This window comes from Dicentrarchus labrax, unplaced genomic scaffold, assembly GCF_905237075.1.
Source record: "Dicentrarchus labrax unplaced genomic scaffold, dlabrax2021, whole genome shotgun sequence".
Taxonomy (NCBI): domain Eukaryota; kingdom Metazoa; phylum Chordata; class Actinopteri; family Moronidae; genus Dicentrarchus; species Dicentrarchus labrax.
In genome coordinates, this window is record NW_026136719.1 from 13,366,070 (window position 1) to 13,383,294 (window position 17,225).

At 40.4% G+C, this 17,225-nt stretch overlaps 2 protein-coding genes across 10 annotated transcripts; one reads left to right on the forward strand and one right to left on the reverse strand.

Moving 5' to 3' along the window:
- Positions 1-686: 686 nt before the first annotated feature.
- Positions 687-7,322, reverse strand: dcun1d2b (DCN1, defective in cullin neddylation 1, domain containing 2b). 8 transcript variants are annotated; one of them, XM_051380201.1, is made up of 8 exons: positions 7,174-7,322; positions 6,976-7,040; positions 5,105-5,321; positions 4,831-4,999; positions 4,451-4,581; positions 4,215-4,297; positions 3,768-3,864; positions 687-3,301 (listed from the first exon to the last, which is right to left on the reverse strand). In XM_051380201.1, the coding sequence occupies exons 3-8, from the start codon at positions 5,277-5,279 to the stop codon at positions 3,222-3,224; spliced, it is 735 nt and encodes a 244-aa protein (XP_051236161.1). In that variant the 5' UTR covers positions 5,280-5,321; positions 6,976-7,040; positions 7,174-7,322; the 3' UTR covers positions 687-3,221. The 8 variants fall into 8 exon arrangements, with proteins under 8 accessions (XP_051236161.1, XP_051236157.1, XP_051236158.1 ...); XM_051380197.1 differs by lacking the exon at positions 6,976-7,040 and having other exon boundaries at positions 7,174-7,317; XM_051380198.1 differs by lacking the exons at positions 6,976-7,040; positions 7,174-7,322 and adding an exon at positions 6,647-6,915.
- Positions 7,319-16,246, forward strand: tmco3 (transmembrane and coiled-coil domains 3). Of its 2 annotated transcripts, none has more exons than XM_051380186.1 (15): positions 7,319-7,468; positions 7,955-8,045; positions 9,137-9,450; positions 10,234-10,401; positions 10,963-11,142; positions 11,236-11,436; positions 11,812-11,940; positions 12,044-12,136; positions 12,867-13,053; positions 13,297-13,414; positions 13,500-13,695; positions 13,829-13,979; positions 14,064-14,143; positions 14,250-14,399; positions 14,610-16,246. In XM_051380186.1, exons 3-15 carry the CDS (start codon positions 9,193-9,195, stop codon positions 14,721-14,723), a joined length of 2,025 nt encoding a protein of 674 aa, XP_051236146.1. In that variant the 5' UTR covers positions 7,319-7,468; positions 7,955-8,045; positions 9,137-9,192; the 3' UTR covers positions 14,724-16,246. The 2 variants fall into 2 exon arrangements, with proteins under 2 accessions (XP_051236146.1, XP_051236147.1); XM_051380187.1 differs by having other exon boundaries at positions 7,343-7,468; positions 7,958-8,045.
- The last annotated feature ends 979 nt before the right edge of the window (positions 16,247-17,225 follow it).

The window sequence follows — 17,225 nt, forward strand, 5'->3', positions numbered from 1 at the left end:
CAACTCTCTAATCCTTATGTCATTATTTTAAACTGATTTATTAATCATCCTGAGTTTCTATAGTCCATATCTTCATCTAATACCTTGACAACTAATACCTTTCAGTCAAGCTACTTACTTCAATCTGTTATTCCCAGCCCTTTATACACCTTTCATTTTTTTCCATTTATCTGTTGGTGAATGTAGCCCTAAACATAACCAGTAGAGTAACAGTAGACAAAGCCTTACCAGAAGAGCCAATGATGATGAGGATATGCAGCAGGAATGCAACCTGATAAGGGACAACTGTTACCAAGCTGACATTTTACATACACTCTCAAACACACACTGTAGGGCAGGGGTTTCTCTGCATTGCTCTAGCTTTACAAAATACTGTTATCCAATCCATATTACATGTTAAAAGAAGTTTTAAATTAAAAGTAACAATTTGTTGCTATAGTTTGTTTCAGTCAAGTTTGATAAAATGCATAACACATGTTGATGCACTGAATATCAAGTTATATATTTAAGCGGCAGTTTTGCAAACATTTTCCATGTTGTGATTCATATTGATTTCAGCAAAATATTAACATGGGGATACTCATTTCAACACAATTCAATATCAACTTAAACCAAGTAACAGGTCACTTTGCTTCTGACAACAAAATAAGTACTTTACTGACAGAAGTACACATTTCACAAGACAGTTAAAAACAACATGCTTTATTGACAACTTCCTCAAAGAAAACAATGTCCGGTATGCTTGTGTGACAAAACATAATATTCTGTAAATACCTGTTTTATTGTCAGCTAAAATAATACTGTTTTGATAAGAATGATCTGCATGACTAGAAACAGTTGACCACTCATTTGACAAATAAAAACGTACCAAATGTACCATATTATCAAACTAAATACTGAAGAGATGTCACATTTTCTTTCTCCAGACAGACGATGTCAGATCAACAACAATCAACTGGGGAAAGCTTCCACAGCATCTCGCTGTTGCAATAGTCAGAAACACTTTATATGGGATATTTCATTGCACCAACACACATCTAACTTGCTTATTTACGTAGATGAACAATATGACACATGTAACAGCTCCTACAGTGACTGTTTAACAGTCACGATGAAGCTGGTTTTATTTGCCACTCATCTGCATTTCAATCTGGGACTGAAATCGTAGTAACTTTCCCTTCCTTATCTGCCTCTTAAAGTAAGCCTCCTGCACAGCACCACAGTTTATGACTGACTTTCTGTTTACATAAATATGAGAACTCAAACACAAGTTTGTCAACTTAAGGAAAACAAAGGCAATTATTCCCCTGTAGTTAGATGGTGACAGGACAGAGAAGTTTGATGCGGGGGGAAATAATACAGCCTTATTTCAACACATGGCAAAGGCTTTATCATAGTGACAACTGACAGAACCAGACAGCATTATGCTTTTGCCGTTTAGAACAGAAAGCATGGCGAATACTAACATAAGTACAGGAAGCCACCTGCTGCTCACTGTGACTGGGAGAGGATGACTGGTACCTGAGCTCTACCTTCTGTCACACTCTTTAGCAGAAAAAGGGGCTGCATTTAGCAAATAGAGTTTGTTTAGTGTTTATAATTACATACAAGAGTAACACTAAAAGCACTGCTGCATTCACCCCCCATGGCTTAAAAGGCTCAAGTGTTCTGACCAAATTGATCCTTACAGCTGGGTTTGCTCAGTTTTCATATACTTGTGACCACATCCAGCTGTGATGTAGCATTGGATGAAGGTACATTAAGAAATGCTGCACAGCCACCCCTAGATGGCAGCGCAAGCAGTGCCTCTCACTTTTCACTGCGATAGTTCTACGGTACTTTGAACATGCCACCCTTGCCCTACAGTTGCTACTCCATAAAAAGCAACAGACTAAAACCTCAAACAGTGTAAACGGACAATAAAAAGACTCCTGGCTGGGATGTAGATGTTCATTTAAAAAAAGTCTGGTATGCAAGTGAACGTCATGTAAACTCAGTAGCTGTATGCAGTGCTGCCTGGTAAAGAAACCCTACAACAGAAAAAGTGGTAAATCAGTGCAGTTTGTGGTTTTGGCAAATCATTGTCACCCGGTTAGTATAAAACAGTCCACGTGCCAGTCAGTTTCTCTTTGTGTACAGCAGTTTACACACCGCAAAACTAAAGTCAACCAAACGCGTAACGCAGTAGCATCCTTAAAAATGATCCTAAATGCTTCTTATGTACTAATCATGATTATAAATGCCATTACCTGTTTTCTCAGATATACGTTTTTCTTTCTTTCTTCTAAAATTGAATCTATTCTTATTCCTATAGGTACAGTATTTTACAACTGTAACAACAGTGATTCTGCTGGTGCTGAGCTCAAAAAAGCATGCTGCTCTGTCCAATTCTCAGTGTGAATACAAAATGTGGATCTGAACTTTTCTCACTGTTGCTCAGTTAAGGTGAATCATAATTTCTTAACTTCTAATTATAATAAAACCAAATGAAAATATTTAGCATTGTATTGTAAAAGAGGCAATATGTTTAAACCCCCACAAAACACACACTCTCATCCGCGCGCACACACGCACGCACACACGCGCGCGCACACACACACACACACACACTAATGACCAAGCTACACTTTCTCTCTGCTCTCAGTGTGATTGTTAGAGAGCTACACATTCGCAAATCTCAGTGAAAATAATGTGGATTACTTTTTTTCCTCCTAAAACATCCTTGGCACTGTCACACTAGCTGACAAAAAACATGCAGATTTTAACAGACTGTTCCATTCACAATTGACAACGTAAGAGGCCACATCCTACTGCATCTATAACTTAATCCTCTGCGTGTGCTGAAGGTTCACCGTTACCGTCCCTCCTCATTGTGCCAAAGGGTGCAGGTTAGTGAGCCAAGTCTACAGCAGCAGTTCAAAGCCACACCCACTGGTGATTTGCCCATGAGTGACGAGTTTTAGGGTACCCATCATTTCCATATTGCAATTACAAGGACTGTCTGTCCTGTTGATTCCCCCTCCTGCTTTTCTCTCTGATCTGGTGTTCCACGTCACTCCCCAGCCAGCCAAGGCATCTTTATGCAGTTGTAAGAACAAGCTGCAGACAGGCTTATTGAGAAGTAGTCTCTTTTTGGCTCATTTGTATAAAAATCCTCATTCAAAAAAAGAAAATTTGGGAGAAACACAAACTACATCCACTGCGTGACGCCGGGACAAACACTATGTCATGTTGCGCTTATTCCCCGTCACAATCGGCCGAGCAAACTCCACAAAGTCATCTATAAGGACAGGCCACGCCCCTGAGGAGGAAGGAAAACACTGACTATTAGTTACATTTCAACATAATCTATTACAAAGACTTTGTTAATCAAAGCAGTGACGGTGGGGAACATTTACAGGTGCCCCCTGCTGGCCTGAAATGTAGCCAGACTGGATTCTAACCTACTGTGTGCCATACAAACTGAACAGCATCCTACAGAAAGTATTAAAAGATGAGGAAGGACCTTAATTTTTAGAACTATTACTGTTGTTAGATTTAATGCAACAGCTTGATTGAAGACTTTTCGAGCAAAATTTTGAGTCAATGTCACTTTGAAAGTGTCTAATGCTGGGTTGTATGACCTCGATCTGACATTTGCTGGAGTCAGAGTTAATCAGGGTGTGTCTGACTGAATTATCAGCACACAACTGTATCGTGTGTACTGTGTACACGTATGGACTGTGTTATTAATAGCCTTTATCCTGAAGAGGCTTTAATAATCTCACCTTCCTCATCATAGTTTGACATGTCGTCTGCAATCATATTGCCAAAGTCCAGAAGGAGGTTCCATGTGTCCTTGGGAATTGAGCGCTTGTGATGCTCCTGAATGCAACACAGTAACAGGAAAAGAGTGGAAGTTAAACCTTATAGTGTGCTTACAATATTAGAGATCCCTGTGCATTGCAAAATATTTCATAATCTGAACAATAAATGCTACCTTTGTTAAATTTGTTAACAATGTGTCAAAAACATGTTGAATGTACTTGTGGTTTTGTTCTATTTGACCGAATTCTACAGTACGTTTTTTCTAATAGTTTTAAATGAGATGGACAAAATAAAAATCTAGAATATTTAAAATCTCTGGAAATCTAATCATATGTTTTTTGTAATATCACGCCGACAGACAATATAAAAAGGGTGAAAACAGGTGTAACAACAGTGTCCTCTCTCACCAGCAGGAAGCGGTTCCACAGGTCCAAAAACTTGAAGCGACCTGTGAGAACTAGATTCCAGTAAGCAACAGCCATCTCTAAATCTAGGACACAACAGAGAGTAAGATAGTTCAATATTCTTTTATTACATTTATTTTATTATTTCTTTTATAAATCCAAGTTAAAACCAATCTGCAACTTTAAAAACAAGCTGTAACTTTCCACTTATGTTCTAAATGTTTTGTGCTTATGCTTACCTAAACCTTTCTGTCCGGGGTTCTTGGCAAAATTGAAGGTAAACTGGTAGAAGTCTTTGAACTTCCCTGTGTCTTTCAGCTCCTGCTCTAGTCTGGGAAGGATTGCTTTGAGTTTTTCAGGACTGTCACAGCTAGAAGAGACGTTAAAAACAAACAGATCAGCCTTCCAACATCCTGTTATTATGAGTAGTGAACTGCACACAGTATGTACGTTTTGTATGTGACACAAATGTTGTGGTCCTGTTATTCTTGTAGGACTCACCTTTAACAGAACATACAAAAAAAAGAACAACTTTTCATTATTTAAAATCACACCGTCATTAATGTGCCAAGACTGCAGTAGCATCTCTGTTGCAGGTTTCTGTGTCAGTATTGCTCACCCTAGCTCGGCCATGCCATCCAGGAACTCTTTCCTGCTGAACTCGCACTGCGTGGCCGCCCTGAACTTCCACGCCACCACAAGTATGCTCATGCTAGCTGGGTCCAGGGTCAGGTCATCGCAGAACTGCTGGATCCCATCAATGCCAATCTTATTCTCATCCTGGGGATCTGCGAAGATAGCCGAGAAGAGTGAGCAAAACATTGCCAACAGACGGTAAAAAGCAGAGCGTACGGATATCACCACTAGTTTCGAAGTCACTCTCTGACACTTGCCTTTGTATCTGTTGTAGAGCTGTTCCAGCTTCTTGCGGTCCACTGAGGTTTTCATGGATTCTTTGTAGTAGAGGTCTGGATTCTGGAAGTAGTTGTCTGTGGCAACTTCTAGTTTCCAGTCATTCTGCGTCAGGCAGTACACGGCTGTCCTCTCCCCGGCCTGTGTGAAGGACATGAACTGCCGAACCTTGTCCTTCTGCGATGACTTCAACTTGTGCTGTAAACAAAGCAGGCACACAGGTAAACGCAGGGCTGGATTAACCTGTCAGGGCTATACTGGATTAACACTTGCTATACGCACAACCTGGGGCGTTCAGGACCCCCTGACAGTCTGGGGTTCTGGGACAGACACCCGCTTTATCTCGCCTTGGGTAAATGGGATGCAGAGACATGAGCGCTCACAGCCTGAACTTTATGAACATTTGAATTAGACTGCACTGATTTGATTTCCATTAAAAACATCCCGTCTGGAAACTAGTTTCTGTCCTCAATCTATACATAAAAAAAAAAAACAGTTTGATGTGGATTATACTTAACACGTGCTATAAGAACTGGTGCACCTGCATACAATTAAAAAAATAAAGAATAAAAAAGTGACACTCATACCACGCGTGCAACAGCCTATGTATTAGTACAAGTGAGGGGAAACACCGACACTTCCAAATGCACCACCACACTGTTCCGTTAGTTTAGAAAAATACCTCCTAGGGTTAATTTAATCTACACGGTCATCGGGAGGACTGCACGTCTTTGCAGAACTGCAGACCTAACCCACCCGATGATCAAACAGCAAATTCACCGTGACAGGCCAGTGTTTGGCGACCCAGATTTCCTAGGGAGGGGACGTTTGATCCTGCAGGCGCTCTCCTGACCCGGGGCAGCAGCAAAGGCGAGTTACCAAAAAGGGAAAGGTACGTGCCGCAAGTGCGGGTGTCCGATCTCAAAATACCAACAACTGACCTTCCATTTCCCTCATATTCCCGACACACATCACCCTGACAATGCGACACTTGGGTTGAGGACACCCCGATCCAACATATCGGTGTGTCCCCTGAACGTCAATGACGGCCGGTACCGGGGTTTGGACTTGTTTTAACGGAGCTAAAGAATTGCCCCGGTTTCTCATCTTTAATCTTACCTACCATTTTATCACACGCTGTTTTGGCCCGCTTGATATCCAATTACCCCTGGTGCGCATGCGTGAAAAGAACTGCGCTACTGTAAGGGCACTGGATTGATGGGAAATGTAGTTCTGTGGCACTTATAATCCTTCAGGCCCTGTGTTTTTAATACCTTTGGCTTAATAGTTTTCTGCTTTAATAGATACAAAAATAATGTACTTATTTGTCTTAAAGTGCTTCTACTGGAAAAATACGTAAAGGTAAAGCTGACATTATAACTTTGTATCAAACTGTTTGTGTTGCCACCACAAACATATCACAGGTTTATAGTCGATGAAACTCAGCTTTGAACTTGTTTTAAGCTGCCTCGTTTGTTTCCTTACACGAAATTTAATTATAAAAGTGAATTTAACATACGAACCTGCTGTCCCAACTTGAGTGCACTTGACACGGTCGAGCTACGATACACAACACCTGAAAAACTACAACTCCCATATCAAAGCTGATAACGATGTTTCGGAAGTAATCTTAAAAAAAATAAATAAATAAATAAAAGGATCAAAGTTACATCGACGCGATTAAATCAAGAAAACAATGCAGCAGTTGTTCAATTGTAGCTTTTAGAGTATGTCAGCGTCGTATTGCGACATGTGTCTATGAAGCCATGTACAGAAAAGTTACTGATATTAATTTAAACGACAGCTTTTATTATTTTTGAGCTAATGTTAGCGAAGTTGTGTTAGCTCTTACGTTGTGTCACGGGAGTGTGTGTGAGGACTCAGCTGGCTGGAGCTGGTCTGAGGGCTGAACTTTAGCTTTACTTACAGAAGAGAGAGGAGAGGAGGGGGGGGAGAAAAACAAAACCGGTTGAACTGTATATATACGCTTAAAAACAACAAGTGGCACAACTTCCCGTGCTGGGATTCATTAATAGCAACGTTTACCTACCTGGACGGAGTAGCGTTAGCATCCCCTCGCTAGCACCAGTAATGTAAGCGACGGTGCGGAGAAGAAGAAGAAGAAGAAGAAGAGGAGGAGGAGGTCGAGGTCGAGGTAAACATGAAAGTTGGTCGCCAAGTAAAATCGGTGAACGCCTGCATCGACGCTGGTTTCAGCTATGTGGCAGGGGAGGAGGGGTGTCGGTGGTGGTGGTGCGGTACAACAGCATGATTGTTCCCTTCTTCAGCTTCTCCTTCAGTCGTGGAGTGGAGTTGAGAGCCGGGACAGTGCGCATATTTCACAGGTAGTTGCAGTCTTTTTCTTTTTCTTTATGTTGCTCAGAATTAATAAGGGATTCTGTGTTTGGGACATTAAAGTAATTCATAGTTTCACCAGTTCCCCATGGTGTTTACTGGTGTGTCTGAGATGATTCATGGCCTGTGTGTGTGTGTGTGTGTGTGTGTTCAGCTTTGTATGATGCTACTCTTGGCTGTAATGTTGTTTTTATTATTATTTTTCACTGTAGGGATGGCAGAATTAGTTTCAGCTGTTTGTATTTGTACTTTGTGTACATGCATCCATGCAGCCAGTCCAGATTTAACTGCACATCAGTGGTGGTATTTAATTACAGTTCTGAGTTACTTGTACATTTAAAACTGGTTACTTTTCAATAACCATTTTATAACCTATAACCAATGTTATAATCTTATAAGCTTGCGATACATGACACATTATTATAGATTAATCCAACCCAACAGTGTATGAATGCTACTGTGCTATTGATTTCTAGCAGCAGATTGGCTGCAGTCCAGTCACAGGAGGAAGGACAGAGGAACAGTTCGGAGAGTAAACATCCCCCAGCTTGACTCATGCTCACAAAGGTGCAGTCCAGCTTTTGGGTGTGAATGCATTTTGTCATTATGCTGGGATTATAAAGTATTAATGTGCAAGCAAGCGCATGGTGTCTGGGTAGGAGAGGGCATGTCGTTGACAGTAAAGCAGTTTCATAATAGGCTCTGTCTGTATTCCAAACATAGATGGAAATGCAAAATTAGCAGCATTAGGTGTGGGAAGGATAGCAAGCACTGCTGGAATTTATACAGGTGACCTACTCAGTCAAGTCAAGTAACACGGCATGACGAGGTTCTATTAGCTACTAAAAGCTGTCAGTAGGACAGGCCACAGGTGTGTACACACAGCTGCTGCTTAAGCTCTTCAGCTAAAGATTAAATTTGTCTCTTGAGATGACTTTAGTAAGAAGCACAGAGTGCACAGAGTAGCCCACTTTAAAAGGGATTATCTATATAATATTTTAGGATAAATACTGTCTCACTATCTGTGCTTTAAAGGGAATGACTGGCAATTCCTTTATTTCTATAATTTTGTTATTATCAACAAATCCCATGAAAAGACATAAACAAACAATGTGTAAGTCCACCTCTCAATACTTTCGCACTTCCCCAGCACCAAGCCCACATTTTCTTCTGAGGACACAGACCTCTTAAAAAACAAGTCACAGTCTATACTTTGTTTTTTAAATGAAAAGCTAAATAAATTCTGGTCACTTCAGTTTTTAGCAAACATTATTTGAACAGGAGTAAATTGTGCATTTGTTAGGGCCTATTTTCTTTTGCATTTATAGTAACTAGGGATTTTTTTTAGGGCATCATGAAACTGTATCGGTTCACATAGTGCAACAGCGTGGCTCACTGATGTTTTTAATTGTTTTTGCACAACAATTGAGACGTATGGCACAGAGGAATAAGATTTATCAGTCTTTGAATACACAGACATTTCTTTTCATGGGATTTGCTGATAATAAGAAAAGAATAAAATATTGATATCGACTCCAAACGTTTTGATTTCATATATCGTAGTATTCTCCTCCTCGTTGTTGTTTTTCTGTTGATCTTTGTAACAGCCATGCCCTTCCTGCAGTCATTGTTCCTTCTCTTTCTCTATCCATTCCCAGGTCTTTTTCTCTTTATCAGTCTCCACCCTCGGGTGAAGAAAGAAGTAGAGGTTTGGATGCAGGTTGTATGTTGGCTGCTGTGCCTTGGCACGGCAGGGGCACTCGCTGTACTGCAGAAGGACCAGGTGGCCCAGCATGCCATCAAGCTTTATCGGAGCAAGGGGGCCATACACGGTCATGGCTGGGTGGCCAGCAACTGCAAGCGACTGGTGGGTCTCCTGCGTCAGAAGAATGTGGTCGTCAAGAAACTGGCAGCCGCTGCTGATGCTGTTGGACGAGACCGCGCCCTTTCGGAACCCGAGAGGCACTTCCAGGTACCAGACTGAGAATAAAAACCAGATGGAGCAATGGCCCTCTATATTGAGCAAAATGGAGAGATTTGCAGTAACTGTTGTTTTATATATATTTAAAGTATATTGATTATAGCCTATCACCTGGTACAGTACGTAATGTGCAAGATGTATCATCTGCAACTCTTCAGGGTGGTGTCCTGCTTGTACAATAGCTCAACAATAATACATGTTCATATTTCATACTTGAGAGGAGATGACCTGATTAGATTCAAGCTGCAACTAACAATTATTTTTGTTATGCTTTAGTCAGTCATTTATTTTTTAGGTTAGATAGATCAACAATCTAAAAATGTGAAAAATGCCTGTTACAATTTTCTTTTAGAAAAATTTACACAAGATACAAAACATAGAAAAGAGCAAATCCCTGTTCATTGGAGGAGCTCGAACAAGAGAATATTTGTCTTTTTTGCTTCATTGGTGATTAATGCAAATGGTTTATTAATTGTCAATTAATGAAATAATTGCCAGACATTAGGCAGGTTAAATATCTTCTTGTTTAATCACTATAAAGCATTTCAAGCCAAATCAAGTGGATTATTTTTCTCAGGGTAATGAGAATCTCTCTGTTTTGACCTTTGTTATCTGGATATATTTTGTCTTATTTGTCATGTCTAATCCCTGAGGGAGACATGTAAACTGCTCTTGTCTAGTGTTTCAAAATGAAGACCATATAAATGGGCTTCAGTAAAAGAGGACGTCAGGTATTGTTTAATGTCTGATTGCTGTCTCCCTGTCCGCGTTCAGGTTCACACTCTGGAGGTTTTCCAGAAGGAGCTGAATGAGAGCGAACACCTGGTGTTCCAGGCGGTGCACAGCCTGCAGAGGGCACTGCAGGGAGACTACAGGGATGTGGTCAACATGAAGGAGAGCAGCAGACAGAGGCTGGAGGCCCTCAGGGAGGCGGCAATAAAGGTGATCAGTGGTCAGCAGTGTTTCATGGAGACTACATCAGAGTGCAGGAGAGCGGGGCTGAGAGAGTTCAGTCAGTCAAAGGGAACCAAGATTGGTGTTTCTGATACGAAGGAGAGCAATATGTCTGAAAAATGTTTTTATGTTGTACATAGAAATTTGTACAATCTTTTGAAAACATTTTTAAACACAAAGTGAATAGGGCTGCATTTAATAGCTATTTTAATGATTAATAAATAAATGTGTAGTTGCAGTGCAAAACTCACTCACGTCACCCTCTCCTTCCAAGCACTGACTGCTGAGGCTTGGTTTTGTTTGATTTTTGGGCCCATTTGTCATATTATGACATATGACAATATCAGACAAGTATGATATTGATTTCCATCATATCACCCACCAATGTGTAATATTATTTTAATTTCTCATTCTTTATGTTTTATCAGTGTATTTAATCTATGTAGACTTTCCTGGGTGTGTCAACTGCCACATACATCCCTGTTAACATGTGTGTGTACAACCTACTTACCAACACACATCCTGTTGGGTTGTGTTCTCACCCTTCAGGAAGAACAGGAGTATGTGGAGCTGGTGGCTGCTGAGAAGCACCAACAGGAAGCTGTTAAGAGTGCTTTAGCCCAGAATAAGACTCTGTCCATGCTGGATGAGATCCTGGAGGATGTCAGGAAGGCAGCAGACCGGCTAGAGGAGGAGATCGAGGAGCACGCCTTTGACAACAACAAACAGGTAGCAAGTTGAACAATCAAGTGGTTGCAAGTACACCTGTTTGTTCAACAAAGCATCGAATTGTGCCTCACTTCCATATTCCCTGTTGTGTAGATGAAAGGAGTAAATGTAGAGGCAGTGTTGAGGGTTGAGGATGACGAGGAGAATGGAGGGAAGAGGAAGAACAAGTCTCACCAAAAGGAAGTGGAGGATGACCTGGGACTGAGCATGCTCATTGACTCGCAGAACAACCAGTATGTCCTGACCAAACCACGAGACTCCACAATGCCCAGAGCAGACCATCACTTCATCAAGGTCAGTTTATTCCTCCCGCTCAGGTATGAGCCCATTTTATCCAGGCTGCATAAGAAGTAGAAACTTTGGAACTGCCAGGTTATTGCGCCTTATGGGCAGGACATTCATAAACACATTATTTTAAAACTTGTACAGGAAAGTAAAAAGGCAGTCACAAGGAAATGAGTAAAATCAGAGCCACCCACCGTTACTGAATAGATACAGATATACATGTACAATATATTATGGACAAAAAAGTTGTTTCGGCCAAGTAAAAAAACCAATAAGGTCAGACTTTAATTAACTTGAGTGGAAATCATTCAACACATTTGTTTTGAATAATGCTTAAAGTAGGGCAGTCTCCAGTATTTGATACAATTAAGTTTTACCCTGCAGGACTTGGTGTCGGTGGTGATGTTGTCCCTGCCCTGTGGTTGGATTTGCACTCTCGTTGGTCTTCCTCCTATGTTTGGATATATCATCTGTGGCGTCCTCCTCGGTCCTTCTGGCCTCAACAGCATCAAGGTGTGTGTGTATATCTGTGTGTCTGTGTGTAGGATCAGACTTAAAGAAAATCTAGTCTCAACTTACTTTTCGTGCTACTTGTTTATGTCCCTCTGTCCTGCAGTCTATGGTCCAGGTGGAGACTCTGGGGGAGTTGGGTGTGTTCTTTACTCTCTTTGTGGTGGGACTGGAGTTCTCACCTGAGCGCCTTCGAAAGGTAAACAAGACAGATTTAAATCAGAATTGTACAGTAATGTCTATTTTCATCAACGTTTGTTTTTCAAGCAGTAAGACTATAAGTAATACGGGAAACTTGCACTGATGTCATGTTTTGTGAGCAAGTTAAAAAGACCTCAGACTTGACTTAGACTCAAGATTTGTGACGTATCAGTAAGGATCTGCAAAACTGTTAACTAACTAATTAACTAAATGTAATTTTTGTTTTCTGAGTAATGCTCAACTAAATACCTATAATTCACTCTGAATTACTGTTCTCAACTCTTAGAATTTAAAAATCCAAGTTAGATTTTAAGGCAGTATATAATGATATAGTTGCGTAATTATTACCTGATACATTAATGACGAAATAAACACCAGCTGTTTGGTAGATTTATACTAAATAAAATAATTCAATAGATTTTTCAATTTATATTTCAACTTTGTGCGGTTAATTATATTGTTTGGCATTTCACTCAAGATTGTCTTCTAAACATGTGAAATATATTGACTTAGACTTTCATGAAGGACTTAATTTTTATTTTTGCTATCTGTTACTGCTTTTCTCAGTAGTTGCTCTTTGCTAATTTTTTCTGATGTTACTTTACCTGGAAATTGGCCAATATCTGTATTTTTCTAACTTAAAGTTATCTGAAAAAACTTGAATGTTTTGGTAAATCGTTCCATATAGCAGGTTGATAACAATGTATACCTGCTGTGTGTGTGTGTAGGTATGGAAGACATCCGTCCAGGGGTCGTGCTACCTGAGTCTGCTGATGGTGGGGGCTGGTTTGTTGTGGGGACAAGTCCTGCATATTCGACCCACCCAAACTGTCTTCATCTCCACTTGTCTCTCCCTTTCCAGCACTCCACTAGTGTCCCGCTTTCTAGCAGGGGGGAGTAGAGGGGACAAAGAAGGTAGGTATGTACGTCTGTGTACATCTATGAACAAAGATGTGCACCATAGTGACAAACAGTCTTTATTCTGACATGGGGCTATTGAACACAGCTTTGTCAACTTGTTACTTTCACTTAGTATGCAGCTGTGATTATCCAACAAGCCTAAATACAGAAGAAGCAGCATTTTGTTTTAGTACATGAATTAATAGCACTGTAGACAATGGTCAATAATGTGAGTGTGTGTGTGTGTGTGCGAGATAGGTGATCTGGACTACAGCAGCGTTCTCCTCGGGATGTTAGTAATGCAAGATGTTCAGCTCGGTCTCTTCATCGCCGTCATGCCGACTATGATCCAGGCACAGAGCGGAGACTTGGGCAGGTCAGTAAGTCTTTTTCTTTTGTCCTCTTCCAACCAAACACCCGCAGCATATTTTTAAATCTGTTGTTCCCTTTGTGAAACACAGCTTCCTGTTTGGAAGTCTCCGCGTGTTATACCTCCTGGCCCAGGTCCTGGTCTCTCTGGCTGCTGTGCTGCTGCTGTGTTTGTTAGTAAAATCATTCCTGATTGGCCCGTATTACAAGAAACTACATGCTGAGAGCAAAGGCAACAAGGAGATCCTGGTGCTGGGAATGGCAGCCTTCGTCTTTTTCATGTTGACGGTACGCACGTTGCTTTTAATCGTTTATTTTTTAGAAGAAGAGCTATCTTTTTTGTTCAGTGCTTTCCCGCACTTCTCTACAAATATTTAAAATCCTCTGAAGAAGCTGTGGATTTTTCTCTTTCTGACTGCAGGTGACAGAGTTTTTCTATGTTTCCATGGAGCTGGGCTGTTTCCTGGCTGGAGCTTTGCTGTCCACGCAGGGTCACATGGCTACTGGGGAGGTCATGGGATGCATCGAGCCAATCAGAGATTTCCTCGCCATCATCTTCTTCGCCTCTATCGGTCAGATCCAATACAGATCTCAGTTTTATTATCACGTTGCACCTTTGTTCTTAACTGATCTTGTGTGTTTGTGTGGTGCTGCAGGTCTCCACGTGTTCCCCACATTCGTGCTCTATGAACTCACCATTCTGCTGGTGCTCACGCTCACGCTCGTCATTATGAAGGTACAGCACGTTTCTCTCCTTTTTGTTTTTTTTTTTCCTTCTCCAGTTTACCTTTGCCACATACTCACTCCCTCCGCTCTCCACTTTACTCCTCCTTTTCTCCCAGTTCATGATGGCTGTACTGGTGCTGTCGGCGATCCTGCCTCCAGGTTCCCGACACATACGGTGGGTTGTCTCAGCTGGTCTGGCTCAGGTCAGCGAGTTCTCCTTCGTCTTGAGCAGCCGTGCCCGTCGTGCTGGCATCATCTCTAGAGAGGTCAGTGATGAAAATGTATGTGTGTATTATTCTGCTCCACTTTATGTCTTTTTCATTTGCTTTTATTATTGTTGATTTTTAATTTGCTGCCTTGTGTGAAGCACTTGAGGGGTCAACATTGGCTAAAAGTCATATAAAACATAAATCTAATGAAATATTATTAAAAAATAATTTCTGAATGTTAATGTTTTTATGTCTCTCTCTGCTCAGGTGTACCTGCTGGTTCTCAGTGTCACCACCCTAAGTTTGCTACTGGCACCAGTGCTGTGGAGGGTCACAACACACAAATGGGTTCCTAGAGCCGAACGCAAAACAATCACATGACCTGACTGACTTCAGGGCCGAAAGGTTCCACGTGAAGCTCTTAGAAAGCCGGCAGTGGCATCACGAGAACCGGAAGATAAGTCTTATATGGCCATTGAGAAAGGGTCTTGTGTTAATGCACACGATACTACAACATCAAAAATCAAATCTTCCTCTTCCTCTTCTTGATTTAACAGACTCTGTTTTAGAGGAGGAGAGAAAACCATCATCAGCTACATTTTGACTTCTTGAAAAGTACCTCCTTCAGCTTGTTATAAAGGTCTTCTGCTATATGTCATCCAATACATTTTTCTCCTGGACTATCCATGCTCCTCACCAGTGTTTACATATAGGTACTGATACTGGATAAGGTTTTAAATCATACTTAAATCATTTCTATAAAATTGCAGTATCAGTGAAACATCCACTCTTTTAGCAAAAACCAACAACTCTTGATAGGAGGCACACCTGCTTGGCTGTTTAGTGGAGAAGCACAAGTACTTGATATCCCATTTTAATGCACTTTTTAATGCATTATGAAGAAAAACAGATACCCCCTCTCCACTGTCTATATGAAAGATTTTGTTTTCCATTGTTTTTTTTTTTTTTAACTGCATCAAGTTTCTCTCTTTCTGACATTCACAAGGACCAAATCTGAAGGTTTGACTTCGTGTTTTATTTTATTTTTCCATGTATCGAAACATTTTAGTTTGAATTTTATTTAATAGGGAAAACTTTTTGTGTGAGATTTAAAATTGCCTCCATTTCCCGTATGTTTGACTAGGTCGCACTACAATTTCCACCATTTACCTTCAAATTTAGATTTATAAATGGCAGCTTGGATTCTTACTGAAGTGCAAACCTCCTATTTACTGTATTTAATATATGGTACTTGTAGTTTATTCTAATCATTGTACTACTGAGAGTTTAGCTGTGATGACACATTTTAGTGTTACCTAAGAACTACAATAATTCCTTTTGCCAAGTCTATAACCGTCTTTTTTTAGGCTCTCCATGCTTGTCAGATGTATGTAATCCCTGGTGTAATGCACATTAGGAAAACGTAGAAATGGAGATAATGAAATATTAGATAGAAGCTCACAAGAACAGAAGTTAATCATCAGAACTGATTTACTGAGGTTACATTTAAAGAAAAATCCTGCACTAGTTACCATTGAATGTCAAACGTATGTGCCTGCTCTTAACTAAAAGCGAGACTTTGAGGAGTGTAATCTCCCTGCGAGAGAGAACCTTTGTGGCATCTCGTAAATGTCCTTGTCGTATCTTCCATAATGTGCAATGTGAACGTACGTATGTGGCTACATAGATGCTGCATTGTGTTTTGTGTGCTATATTTTCCTGCAGTATGTTAACACAGAGGGATTTTGTCTTTATATTTTGTAGTGGATTGAGTTTACATACATGTTGGTGGCATTGACTGACGCTTCCAGGCACAAAGAACTGCTTTTTTTTCATCAAAATGTTCATGTATTTTTGAAATGTTTAATTAACTCATTTATTTATTAAAATAAGATGACAAAGAAGTATTGACTCTGTTTTACTTTGCAGTACTTCGAAGGAACATAAAAACATAAAAATGAATCGTCTGATCGCAGTAATTCTCATAAATATTAACAATCCCAACAGTCTCGCACAGCTAAAGACAACCAGGTCTTGTAATAATAATACTGTCTTCTGTCTTTTAAATGTTAGCTCTCTAATGAATGGAGCATTGAATCTGACCCCTGGTGATGTTATCCCATTAAAAGGAAGTCGGCCCACACATTTACCTGCATCATCCATGTCAAACCAATTTGATTTTATATCGGTGCATTGGGAATATGACCAAGCTGTTTTATAGACCTCCCTCCAGCCGACCATAAAGCTATAATTTCCAATATCACTCATCTCCTTCTCCCGCCTCTTTACTGTTTATTATTAGTTAATATAACTGTGGAGCTCAGTTGCATGATAAAGAACTACAGACATCAGGCTCTGTCAGCACAGAAAAAGCTTTGTTCCCCAAAATCGGAGAGGGATTTTTCACATTTATGAATCAAATATTTGGTATTTTAAGATCTTAGTGCAAGTGTGAGTCCTCTAATTCAGTAGTTCCTAACCCTTTTGGCGTTGGACCCTTAAAAATGAAACGTCTACTTATGACCCCCCATTACAGATTATAGTTTTAATGTGGACTTTTTTTCCCCTCTTTTTAAGTTTTTTAGAAGCCCCAAAGTGGTTAAAGTATTCAGTATTTCACAAAACAAATGTGAGTTTGTGTATGACATTTTTGTAATTATCTCCTCATCACAAATCATTTATGTTGGGAACCACTTCTCCACACTGCTACTAAACACATCTACTTTCTGATGACGGCATTGTATTTGCATTTTTCTTCCCTCTTCATACAATAGAGAAGCTGATAAATGGACATATTCATATGAGACGTCTGTGTGTCTGTGTGTTTGTGTGTCTGTGTGTCTGTGTGCGTGTGCATGCAAGCACACTCGCACTGTGTAAGCT

Coding starts and splice junctions, on each gene's coding strand:
- tmco3 (XM_051380186.1), top strand. CDS start 9,193: ATGCAGGTTGTATGTTGGCTGCTGTGCCTTGGCACGGCAGGGGCACTC. Junction 9,451..10,233: donor AACCCGAGAGGCACTTCCAG/GTACCAGACTGA, acceptor GTCCGCGTTCAG/GTTCACACTCTGGAGGTTTT. Junction 11,437..11,811: donor CAGACCATCACTTCATCAAG/GTCAGTTTATTC, acceptor TTTACCCTGCAG/GACTTGGTGTCGGTGGTGAT.
- dcun1d2b (XM_051380196.1), bottom strand. Junction 4,298..4,450: donor CCCCGGACAGAAAGGTTTAG/GTAAGCATAAGC, acceptor GTTGTGTCCTAG/ATTTAGAGATGGCTGTTGCT. Junction 3,302..3,767: donor GTCAAACTATGATGAGGAAG/GTGAGATTATTA, acceptor CTTCCTCCTCAG/GGGCGTGGCCTGTCCTTATA.